This window comes from Microcaecilia unicolor, chromosome 2, assembly GCF_901765095.1.
Source record: "Microcaecilia unicolor chromosome 2, aMicUni1.1, whole genome shotgun sequence".
NCBI lineage: Eukaryota > Metazoa > Chordata > Amphibia > Gymnophiona > Siphonopidae > Microcaecilia > Microcaecilia unicolor.
The window spans coordinates 365143453-365156508 of record NC_044032.1 but is presented as its reverse complement, the minus strand read 5'-3'; the positions used below and the strand labels follow the sequence as shown (position 1 = coordinate 365156508).

The 13056-nt window shown below is 42.2% G+C and overlaps 1 protein-coding gene across 2 annotated transcripts in view; it reads left to right on the top strand.

The window, feature by feature from the left end:
- LOC115463769 (low-density lipoprotein receptor-related protein 1-like) overlaps window positions 1–13056 on the top strand; it is a 282424-nt gene that overhangs the window by 221927 nt on the left and 47441 nt on the right. For both annotated transcript variants that reach the window (XM_030194533.1, XM_030194532.1), the window contains 4 exons: window positions 733–934; window positions 1025–1189; window positions 8097–8297; window positions 8566–9106. In XM_030194533.1, the coding sequence (XP_030050393.1) occupies window positions 733–934; window positions 1025–1189; window positions 8097–8297; window positions 8566–9106 (1109 nt within the window). The remainder of the gene's footprint in view (window positions 1–732; window positions 935–1024; window positions 1190–8096; window positions 8298–8565; window positions 9107–13056) is intronic.

Genomic DNA, 13056 nt, shown 5'->3' with positions numbered 1-13056 from the left:
GACGCGGGGGCGGGGGTGTCAGGGGCGGGGTTTGAGTTTGGGCGGGTTTTGGGCTGGATTTTGGGCTCCTTTAGGCTGGAAAAAAATTTTCCACCTGGCAACCCTGACTGCAGGTTATCTTCCCACAGGGCTTAAACTGAAAAGTAAACACACCATCTGCTGGCCAAACAAGGAATGCACTGAATGAAATGCTTCACAGACTTGAAAACCCCTGTTTTGCCAAAGCGAGCCTTTCAAAACTTCTGAAAAGTTTTTTTTTTTTTTTTTTTTTTTAATATGGTGATTCTTGAAACATAGTCCAAATAGCCAAAAGAAGCACCAGGAGCTTTCAAAATCAGGACACAGATCTTTAATCATATAACTTGAACATCAGTCTCTCCTTAGTGATCCAACATGGGCTGTCTTTCGGCGCTCAGCGCCTGCATCAGGGGTCAGTTGGGTTATAACAGCTAAGAAGTTTGGTGTACAACAATAGTCCTATGATCACCAGATCAATCTCACAGTAGAAAACATGTTGGGTCACTAAGGAGAGTGATGAAGTTATGACTAAAGGATGTGTCCTGATTTTTGAAGGCTCCTGGTGCTTCTTTTGGCTAATTGGACTTCTGTATTTTGGACCCTCTGTGCTGGTTTGTGGATCCTTGGAACATAATTTGAGATTAACTCGCAGCACATAACAAAAGGAAGTGTTATTAGCAATAATGGAATGGAACAATACTTTGCATTCAACAGGTTAATGTACTGGTCTGAAATTGGAGCTGAGCCTCAAATAGAAAGAGCTGGAATGGATGGTACCAGTAGAAAAGTGCTTATTAAGGAAAAACTAGGCTGGCCAACAGGGTTAGCCCTCGATCTTCTCAGCTGGAAAATCTACTGGTCTGATGACAAACTGCAATGCATTGGTTTTGCCAGCCTGGATGGTCGTCACATAAAGGTATTGCACCTGTAACAGTCCCTTCTGCTTTTTCTTTCTTTTGAAGTTTTTCTTCAAATATGGCTCTCATACTGGACTTTTCTCCTGCAGTTGATACAACTGAAGAAAATTCAAAGACCTTTCTCACTGGCTGTGTTTGAAGATAACGTTTACTGGTCTGACACGAAGGCAAGAACTGTGCAGAAGGTGAACAAAAAGACTGGCAAAAACTGGACTCTGTTTATCAAACGCCATGATCAACCCTACAATCTAAAGGTACGCCTTACTGTGGGTGACTTTCAAAAGCTGGGATAGAAACCAGTCTCTGTAGCTACAGAGGATTCGGTTTGGCATTGAGAAATTGTAAAAGAATGTTGGGTGGTATGACAAAGGGATAAGTGATCACAAATCAGCATCCTACTTAAAGCTGGATATTAGAGGATCTTTAAAACCAAGTATCTAATTGCATTTCAACACTACAGGGCTGAGGCATAACCTCTTAAGTATTAATATGATGTACTTTAGGACGGTCATGTTAATGATCTTTTAGATCTTAAGAATACCGATTAGGATTCATCCTGCTTCCCAACAAATCTAAAACACATTAACGTGTGTTCAAACTTGCCCCTGTACTCCAGAAAACTGAAGCAGCTGATAATTTTAGTTTGGAAGGCATAGCCTTTAGGCTTCTAGACTAAATTTTTCCTGCAGGCAGCACAAATGACACATGTCACTGAATTTAGCTACCACTAAGTGAAATTGAGCTGCTTCTGTAAACTATCCCAACTTTGCTGTGAAGAAAATTCTTACCCTTTAAACAAGAGTTCCTTCCCAAGACTTCATGATTCTTGGAGGAACTGCCCCAAAGTTAAGAACTCCTACAAATTGCAGGATGCATAGAGCTTCCCCTTCATTGAAGGTTAAAAACCTGTTTTGGAATTCAAGAAAGCACAGGTTATAACTTATAGCTTGGGCTCTTGCCATAGGAAAGGAAAAGGGGGCAGCCTCAATGGACCATGTGGTCTATAGCTTATCCTATTTTTTTTCCTTCAGGGAAATAACCCTGTTCTATATCCTGGGAGGAAGTTGGAGAATAAAGCTGAAATCTAGTCTCCACTGATCATGGTGTCCTAACTTTTTTGTCTGAGGAAATATGCCAAATGGGAATAAGGTTGCCAACTGGATCTAGATTCACCTGATAGGGTTCAAGGCCTGGGTTTACTCTTTGTGAGCCAGATTCTATATAGGGTGTCTAATGTTTTGTGCACAACTTAATTGTTTAACAAGCCAATCTAAGCCAATCTGTGCCATTAATTGGCCTTAAGATACACATCCTATTTCACTATCTAAACTTTGGGGGGGGGGGGGGGGCATGGCTTGGGGCATTTCAGGGGTGTTCCAAAACTTTACACACACACAAAATGTGGCAGAGTTGCACCTAATTTAGGTGCCAGCATTTATACCAGCTTTTAGCAGGCGTAATTGCTGGCGCCTAAAGTTGTGGTTTATGCCTTAAGTGCTAGCCTATAAAGGACGCATACTGTAGAATAGCACTCGGCACTCAATTTTTCAGTGCCGATTTTTTTTAGGTGCCATTTGTAGAATTTACCCCTGTATGCACAGACTTGCAGCTTTGCTTTTCTTCCAATTTCCCCATTTCATTCTAAGTCCTGCATGCAGTGGGTTAAACCAAGACCGAATAAACAGGTGAATCTGGATCCAGTCAGCATCCTTAAATGGGAGGTTACACAAGCCCAAGCAAGGCTATAATTAGTTGCAGATTACCATACACATGAAGGGGGAGAAGGTCCCAAACTTTGCCATGGTCTATGCTGCCTCCCTAACCTTTTCCACTCTTAAGCAGCTGAATCCTTCAGCAGCATTTCAACTTAGGAAACCTGTGAAGGGGAGTGGGGGATTCTGCAGTGCCCCATATCTGTACCCCCCCCCCCCCCCCCCCCCCACACACACACACACACACACACATATACATATGTTAGGTAAGAGTTGGCAGGCCCTACTCTGAGTATTCTTACCTGGGCAGCAGTGACAACTGTATCTACACTTAAATGATAAATGCTGCAACAGCAGGCTTAGACTGAGGAATAGACAAGCTCTGGTATAGACTTGAGGGAAGTGGAAAGTGATCCTGTGAAGTAGTGAAACCACACTGTTTTCTCACAAATGCGAGGAACCCATATTTATTCCATTTCCCAGTAGACTTGGGAGACAGGGAGCGGTGGCTTGGTAGGGTCTGCCTAATACTGGGATCACAACTCTTATGAAGGTTCACATTGCATTCATTGTCCCTCTAAATTGTGTGCTGGGGGGAGGGGAGATAGCACATTGAATGCTGGGGAGAAAGATGAGGGGCATGATTCCCAGGGATGTAATAGATATGCTCCTTGTTCCTGCCTTTTTTCACCAGCATCTTCCCCAAGGAGATGGGTAGTGGCAAGGTTGCACTTGGGACACCTTTTCTCTTCCCCTCATCTTCATCTGTTTTCTTACCTCACCTACAACCCCAGACTAGGGAATACCACACAGCTTACTCTGGGGCTGCAAATCCAGGATCAGCCCACAACCCAGTCTATAAAACAGAAGGAACCAATACATTCTTCTGGTCTTGCAACCCTGGAGCAGGAAAACGTCAGTCCTGCTCACCAAGATAAAGGATCATGTTGCCCACCCAAATGGCAAGCCCTTTATGGGTATGAGGTTGGGTTGAACTCCAGTCCAAGGGAACTGGAGGCTATTTGGCAAGTTCAGCCCTGGGTTCCAGTGGCAGGGACTACTCGCATAGCATTCTGATTATCCACAGAGGCAAGGAGGATAATCTAAGCAGTAGGAAAGATCAGGAAAGGACCATTTAGATCAAGACTGGGCTGCAGGTCCAGAACTAGGGCAGGGCAACCAGGGCTTGCCCTAGGCTAATGGTTCCCAAACCTGGTCCTGGAGGCACCCCAGCCAGTCAGGTTTTCAGGATATCCACAGTGAATATTCATGAGATTTGTATGCACTGCCTCCACTGCATAATTGTAATTCTTGCACTGTAGCTTTACTACAGTTTTATGTAAGCCACTTTGAGCCTGCCATCAGTGGGAAAATGTGGGATACAAATGTAATAAACATCCTGAAAACCTGACTGGCTGGGGTGCCTCTAGGACCAGGTTTGGGAACCACCGCCCTAGGCAGCACATTAGGGTGTCAGTAGGTGGTGTTATGCCTGCTTGGTAAAATTGCAGTAGTCTGACACTTGCAATAATGGTGGTCTGGGTGGGGGGGAGGGAGAATTCTGGCAGCATTCAAGTGCAGGCTTAGGGTTAGACACCCCCCCATGCTAGGGCTGAATCCATTTGTCCCTTTGGGCAGGAGGAGGGGTAGCAGCAGTAGTGGGGATTAAAAGCTGCATTTCTGCCACATCGCTACCTCTTAAATGCTGCCACTGTAGGTGAACACCTGTGTGTGTAGTTTAATTGTCAGCTCTGGTCAGAACAAGGTGGTCCAGCCAGTAGCACAGTCATAAGATCCCAGCAGTCATATGGCTTCTTTTTATTCCATTGTTGCATTAGGTGCACTAATGCCTATCTGCTCCACCACCACCACCAATAGGTAGCTGCCAGGATCATGCTGCCTGTTCCCTTGGGATAGTAATGGTAAACTACTGCTCCAACGCTCCATTCCCTGTGGCAATTGAGGCAATTTGCACAACTGAACCTGGGCCTTCTCATGCGCTCTCCCCCCCCCCCAATTATAACAGTAAGGCCTTAAGCTGTTTCCTAAACCATGCCAAAATTCATGTCTACCCATATATTCAGAAGTTTATTCCACAATGTGGGTATCTGGATGGAAGGCTCAGTATATCCCTTCACAATCCAGCTGTACTGTTTAAATTGCTGCTGACATCTTAAACTGGTTGTTCACAAATTACTCATCTTGCCTTATGGCAGTTATTGCCATTCCCTGTCGAATCTTGTCGCACCGTTCTGAAAAACTTGTAACTTTGTGGCAATTGCTAGAAGGCTCACGTGCAGCACATTATCACTTACACAACCATCTGGACCATTATCCAAAGAGTGTCCTCAAAATCAACAAATTGTTGGTTTGTGCAGGTGTCTTAATGTTACATCACAATGTCTTAGCAATGTCCTAACTGGCGACATCAATCTGCACTTAGACAAAGAGATTGACACTAACACCAACCCTACAAACTTCCTAAACCAATGGAACTTAACAGCACAAGGCACCACATCCCATACAAAAGGCCATCTATTGGACTGGCTAGCCCACAGGTTACCAGCAAACAATCACACAATAGAGAATCACAAATGGGAAGAGGTTCCATGGTCATCACGGGAAGCTCACTTTTACACTACAATGGAAAGCAAACAGAAAACCAAGCTCACCACATACACTCTGAACCAGAGGGAAGGTGGACAACCACACACCTGGAAAAGTGTTGACTGAACATAGCAACCTAGAACCAAAAGACATTCATTTTATGAGGAGCTGGGATGAAGCATGTGAAAAACCAGTGGACAAAATAGCACCACTTAAATACAAGTAAAAAGCACCCTGTTTCAACAATGAGTTACTGAACTTGAAGAAAAACTCTGCAGGAGACTAGAAAGTATATGGGGCAAAAATAATGCAGAAATAAACACAAATGGAGAAAATCTATAAGAACGTACGAGCATAATATAAAGAAAGCCAAAGCGGAACACTACAACACATACACAAACCCAGAACAACAACAAAAAAAAATTTCACTCGTGAGCAACCTACTGAAAACACAGGACACAATGGTGTCAACTGACACACCATCTACAGCAAATGAGCTAGCGCAACACTTGGAACAAAAAATAGCAAAGACAAGATCAACAATGTGATACTGCAAACTTCCATCATAGACTACCTACAAAACTGAGAAACCAACACCCACACCAAAGCAGAAAATTTGGTCTGCATTTGAACCACCCAAAATTAGCACAGTAAAAACACTACTAAATATGTACATGCTAAATGTCTACTAGACAAATTCCCCAACCACACGAAAAACCCACCAGATTGATTTCGCCTGGTGATGCATTCGATGAACCAGTCTCGCTCCAGTCCCCAAGAACAGCCAACAAGATCAGCAGTCTCACAAATTACATACCAGTGGCCTCAATACCACTACTGACCAAAATGATGGAGGGATAGGTATTCCATTAGTTGTTACCAATCAAAATTCTCAATCCTACATAAATCCCAATCAGATTTGACTACAGCACAGCACTGAAATGGTCCTACCCACTCTAACAAAGTTCAGAAGCTTAAGCCAAGGTCAGAATAATGCAATTCGACATGTCAAGTGTGTTCGATCTAGTAGACCACACAAACACTGACCCTGCTCGATTACATGGGAGTCAGCAGCACAGTGGTTTCATGGTTCCAATGGCTTCCTAAAAACTAGATCCTACACTGTAAAGATGTCCAACCAGCTATTAACATCCTGGATCTCCAAATGTGTGGGGTACCACAGGGCTCGCCAATATCACCAACACTGTTCAATGTATTGATGCTCCACTTGGGGGGGGGGGGGGGAATCTAGAGAATCATGGGTTTTAACCCATTAATCTATGTAGATGTCACTATTTACATATCTTTCAACATCATCACAGAAATAATGGACAAAAGTTAAAACAAGTCTGGGCCTCATGGAAAATGGGGCAGAAACTTTCAAACTCAGACAAAACGAAATTCCTGGTACTGTGAAGCCTGCATAATCCCATAGCCCACCAAAATTGCACAATTAACCACCAAACATACCAAATTGAAATAAAGTACTGGGAATCATTCTTGCAAACACCTAACACTAGACAGTCAAATATCAGCAATAACAAAATGCTTCAGAACACTATGGAAACTGAGAAGTATCAGACTACTTCCCTAGACAATCATTCCAGATAATAGTACGATCGATGATACTTTACAACTAGACAACTGCAATGCAGTATACATCGGTTGCAATGAAAGTGCACTGATCACTGCAAACCATTCAAAACACGGTGGTAAGGCTAATTTTCAATAAGTCAAAATATGAAAGCCACCCCACTACTCAAAACGCTATACTGGCTGCCAGTCAAGGCAAGACTGCTCTTCAAAGCAAGTAAGATCTACAAAATATTTGGTCTGTCTGCTGAATACATGATTGACTATCCCTAAGAAACACAAGCCCAAAAACCAGAAGCTACCCAACTGTAGAAACCTAACATTGAAATCTATTTACATGACCGGATTTAACTGCCTGGGCTCTAAATGGTGGAACTCAGTTTATTTGTTGCATAATTTAAGAGGTGTGTGTTCAGTTCTTTTCTGAACAGAAAATAGTTCTTGTGATCGTTGGTTGGTACTATCAACAACCATTCTGATCACTAATCACAAACTATCCTTATAAACCCCAACCAAAAGGTAAACTGTAACAGTAAACATCACCATAAGTCTCAACCAAATTGTAAAATGTAAACCAATACTGCAGCTGTAAAACAGAATGTAATTTGTAAGCCACTTTGAACTGAAACTTGTGGGATACAAGAATGCATAAATAAAACCTTAGGTGTATGAATGAGTAACCAAGTTCTTTAAAGGTCCATTTGGGGGTATTATAAACTTGACTGAGCCAAAGGACCAATTTCAGTGTATTCCTGGCTGTCCGTTCCAGTGGTGCTCACAAGCAGTTAGTAGCAATATAAGATGATAGATGTAGCAGATAAAGACCTGTACAGTCCATCCAGTCTGCCCAACAAGATGAAACTTTGTATGTGCAACTTTTTATGTATACCTGACCTTGATTTTGTAATTTTCAGGGTGTCTAGTAAAAGAAAATTACTACACTACAGTTAGTATCATACTGGATATGAGTGTCCACACTACTGCTACAGCAGACATTGCTACTTAATCATGTTCTTCCTTATTCCCAGCCCCCGTATAAGTGTGGTATGTGTCCAATAATGTAACAAGTTAGAGTCCAGTTTGTCATCTTGCCACCTTCATGAAAGGTAGATTTGGCAGTCAGCTTACAGCTAAACGTGTATTGCTAACATTGGAAATGTTTGCTATGCCATAAACTAGAATGTTCTAGTTCTAATGTTATCTCAATTTGAGATCTAACTTTGGCAAACTTACTTTTTTTCCTTTTAAGATTATGCATGAAGTGATGCAACCCAAGGCATCCAATCCTTGTCCCAATCTTGGCTGCTCCCACTTGTGCCTGTTAGGCCCAGGACTAAAGGGAAGCTGTTGTTGCCCAACTGGACTTCATCTCATGGATGACAAAAGGCACTGCATCTCTCTTAAGGATTCTGCGTTTATATATTTGGTGTCATCAACAGTTATTACCCAGGTACTACAATGTAATCAAATGCCGAACTAGTACAGAGGATAAATTTTTGCTGCAAATAGGATTTCTCACTGCTTAAACTGTGGGTCAGTGAAAATGCATAATCCTAACTGGTTATTTAACCACTCACTGAACCTTCCTTTTTAAGCTTGGGTTTAGATTAGGATCTAAGTATAAGCTCTGAAACCCTTAACTTTGTTCTTGGTATTTACATACAGAAAGTACTTGTTTTCTAATGGTTCATTTTGTGTAAATTGTCCTTTTATTCTAGATGTACTTGAAGATGCTACCTTCAGTTCAGAGGACCCTACCAGAACACAGTAACCTGACTTTAACTGATATGACTGAACTTGCAACCATTGACTACATAGTGCAGGATAGGTTGCTCTATTTTTCAGTCGTTGATGGCAGCTACATAGGATTGTCAAAAATCAAAGATACTGATTCTGTGTCCTGGAAAAGATTTTTGACTGTAGAGGATAGTGTGGTAACTTTCTCAGTGGATTGGATGAGTGGAAATATTTATTGGATCATAAAGAGGAAGCCAAGCATTCATGTTGCATCTTCAAATGGTCTTTATAGTACTGTGTTGATCAGTGAGGGACTCTATCATCCATCCTCACTTGCACTCCATCCTCCTACTAGTGTTATGTGCTATGCCGATTTGGGCATCGAGGGCCAAAATGAACCAAAGATAGAATGCGCATCCATGGATGGAAGCAAAAGGAAGGCGCTGCTGCAGAAGAAAGTGAATGTACCAGTTGGATTGGTGGTTACAAATTCAGGCACTCAGCTATACTGGGCTGACCAGAGTAAGTAAACTCAGTGTGTACATAGCTGTCTTAGTATAATTGCAGTACTAGGTCAGACCAGTATCTGTTTATAAAAATGTAGTCAATTTAGATCACAGGTCTCTGACTTTGTCCTCCACTTTACAATGGTTTGTGGTTCTTTTAACCCAGCTTTGCTAATTGTTTACCACATCCTGGGAACAAGTCCCAGATTTCAATTGTTGAGTAAAAATGTTTTTTGTTTACTAATTAACATCATGGTGTCCCCTAGTCTTTAAGAGCAAAGAATTTTTTTTACCTATTTCACTCTGTGGATTTTATAGAACTCAACTGTCTCTGCTGTCCCTTTTCCAAGCTGAAGAGCCCTAAACTCTTTAGGTCACCGCATAGGGCGCAAGAAATACTCTGGGCTTTTACTTTTCCCTTAGGACTGGATAGAGAGTGGAGACAGTGTTCTTATACTGGTAAACTACTTCTCCCATATACCTTATGCTCATCTCTGGACTAGGCAGAAAGGCTTTATGGCCAAGGCTTGGTCTTCTATTCAGGTATCTTGCACTTGCAGCTCCAAACTTTTCCTGATTTTAAAGCAGAAGGGATCATTTTAGAGATCCATCTCCAGGATGAGCAGGGGAAAAGAGCAGCTGCTAGCTCTACAGCTAAGTCCTGGGACAGTGTGCCTCTAATCATAAACGTCTCCACATCTCTGGGAAATAGGCCCTATTTATGGAACTGGAGGGCACTCCCTACATAGTTTCTAGACTGTGGGAAGGAATAAAGGAAGACCCTGAGGAACTCCCTGAACATAGTTCTCTCCCATGTCAAGCATACCTACTGCTGGGCATTCCCAGACTCACCTGTGAGTGGCACTAACACCCCCCCCCCCCCCCCCCGGTGCCCTCAACCTGACTATGCTTCTTTAAAGTAGGGACCCAGAATGTTCCAGTCATGGTATAAAACAGTACATCGTGGCATCCTCTATTGCTGTCACTATTTAATGCTGCTCCCACTCCCAACCTTGTGATCATGCCATGTCCTTCTGTCTGTCATACCCTTATCCTTATTGGTCCTGTCTGTCTGTCCTGATTTAGATTGTAAGCTCTTGAGCAGGGACTGTCTTTTTTCTTCATGTTCAATTTTAAAGCGCTGCGTACAACTGGTAGCGCTATAGAAATGATTATAGTAGTAGTAGTAGTTATCCTTGGCCCACTTTTACTGTGGTATATTTAGGCCACTGTTAATGGCTTAGGTTGCTGATTTTGCTGTTTGCTTGCAAGTTTCATAAAATTTGGATGAAAACCCAGTATTAATGGATCCAAATGAGACAAGCTTCAAGCCAGGAACAAATGAGAGAAGAAAGCATTAACTAGTTTCCATAGTGTACAACCTTTTCCCCATAGTATTAAACTGAAATTTTCTCTAAAGGTAGAAACTTAACAGGCAAAGAACTTTAAAAAGGATAGTAGCAAGGTTCAAATCTTGTTCTAAGAGTTATTGTCTGTTCTTTGGTTGCTGGAGAGGTAGCACTACTACTGCCCTGAACTAGGTGTTAAGGTGTGAGGAAGTAGAATATTTGCAAAGTTAAGGGCAATCTGTTTACTGAGTTAGCTTGAAAGGGTCTGTTTGAAGTAGTCCCCTTAGATTGAAAACTATAAAGAGGAAATGTCCCACTTTTCTTTCTGAAGTTCTGAGAGAAGAGGACAGTTCTCTGGTAAGTGAACATTATTTTGCTTTGGGAACTTAAAGGTTGGGGTTTAAAGGAGGATTTTTAGGTTGCTGATAGGCAGATTAAAAATATAAAAAAAGCAAACTTTATCAACTAATCTCTACACTCTTTCCCCCTAGTTTTAAAACTTGAATTTTGTACTACAGCATTAATAGCCTCTAGCAGGCACAGCAGGACCTAGTTTAGTTTCACTCCCTCCCACCCCTTCATTTATAGTTCTAGGCGAGGAGTGCTCTTACAAAGTTTTAATTTCATTACTGTCTAAAGAAAACACTAAATAATTCACACAATATACCATATAAGCTAAAGACATATTTATATTAGATTAATATCCTTAATACCTTAGCAAGCTTTAAATTATTGAAAAACTCAAATACTCAGATGGAGACAGCAGTCCAGAAGTGAGAGGGGTACTATTCAGTCTTTTGCATTGTGTCACATGTGTGATCTCCCAGTTGGTGAAAAGATGAGTGTGCACCCGATGCAGAGAGTTCCTAGGTATCAGAGCAGGTCCATTCTCTTTAGGCTAGAGTAGCAGACTTGGTGGAGCTAAAGGAGACAGATGCATAGAGGAGACCTACAGTGATGTTGTAGAGAAGTCCCACCTCCAGTCTGGCAGCCCCTGTTGTGCCTTGGAGGAGGGAGGTCTTCTAGAAGGAGAGAATCACCCTGGTGACGTAGGAAGTATTCCTCTAGCCAGGATCTGCCCACCAGGGGATGCACTGAGGATATGTCTCAGAACTTCTGCCCAGGCAGCAAGGGTTAGGACAACTGTTGTAGTTGATTTGATCATTTAGGCATGTAGATAGCTTCTGTCTCGCTGCACCCTACGCCTGGAATAAACTTCCTGAGCCCCTACGTCTTGCCCCATCCTTGGCCACCTTTAAATCTAGACTGAAAGCCCACCTCTTTAACACTGCTTTTGACTCATAACCACTTGTAACCACTCGCCTCCACCTACCCTCCTTTCTTCCTTCCCGTTCACATTAATTGATTTGAGTTGCTTACTTTATTTTTTGTCTATTAGATTGTAAGCTCTTTGAGCAGGGACTGTCTTTCTTCTATGTTTGTGCAGCGCTGCGTATGCCTTGTAGCGCTATAGAAATGCTAAATAGTAGTAGTAGTAGTAGTAGTGAGTGGCTGGTGGACATGAGGATCGCCTGGTCACTTTCCTGCCTGGTGCAAAGGTGGAGGACCTCATATGTCACCTAGACAGGATCTTAGTGGTGGGGAGGAGCCAGCTGGCTTGGTACATGTGGGTACCAATGGCATAGGAAAATGTAGGAGGGAGGTTCTGGAATCCAAATTTAGGCTCTTAGGTAGAAAGCTGAAGTCCATATCCTCCAGGGTAGCATTTTCAGAGATTCTCTCCATTCCGCGCACGGGATCCAAAAGGCAGGCAGAGCTCCCAAATCTCAATGTGTTGTTGAGATGATGGTGCAGGGATGATGGATTTAGATATGTTAGCAACTGCGCGACATTCTGGGAACTGGGGAGATATTCCGATGGTGGAGCCAATCCTTTCGGAACAAAATTTAAGCAGGTTTTAAATTAGAATTTTTTTTTTTTTGGGGGGGGGGGGGAGGAAGCAGACAAGTTGTCCAGGAGCTCATGGTTCGGTGTGGAGTATCCTTGAAGGATACTATTGAAACAGGACATATAGGGAACTTCAGCAGAGGTTTCAAGAATGCTGAAAGTAAACAAGGTGTGCTTGAGAGAGCAGGATAAAGGATTCATATTATCCTCTTCAACTTCTAAGCAGCTTGTAGATCAAAGGAAAAAACGCAATTTGAAGTGCCTGTATACAAATGCTAGAAGTGTAAAAAATAAGATGGGAGAGTTTAAAATATATAGCACTAAATGAGGTAGATATAAGAAGCATCTGAGACTTGGTGAAAAAAGGACAATCAATGGGACATGTAACAGGGTACAAATTGTATCGCAATGATAATGCAACCCCCTCCAATTTGATCCTATGTTAAAGGGAATTGAGTCAAATAAAATAAACATTCCACATGACACAGATAGCAGTGTGGAATCATTATGGATAAAAGTTCCATGTGTGAAGAAGTTTTCTTGTACCATCCGCCAGGACAGAATGAACAGATGAAGAAATGTTTACAGAAATTAGGAAAGCTGGCAAATTGGGCAACGCTATAATGGGTGACTTCAATTACCCCTATATTGACTGGATAAATATCTGTGAGAGCAGGGAGATTTCTAGATGTAATAAAGGACTGCTTTT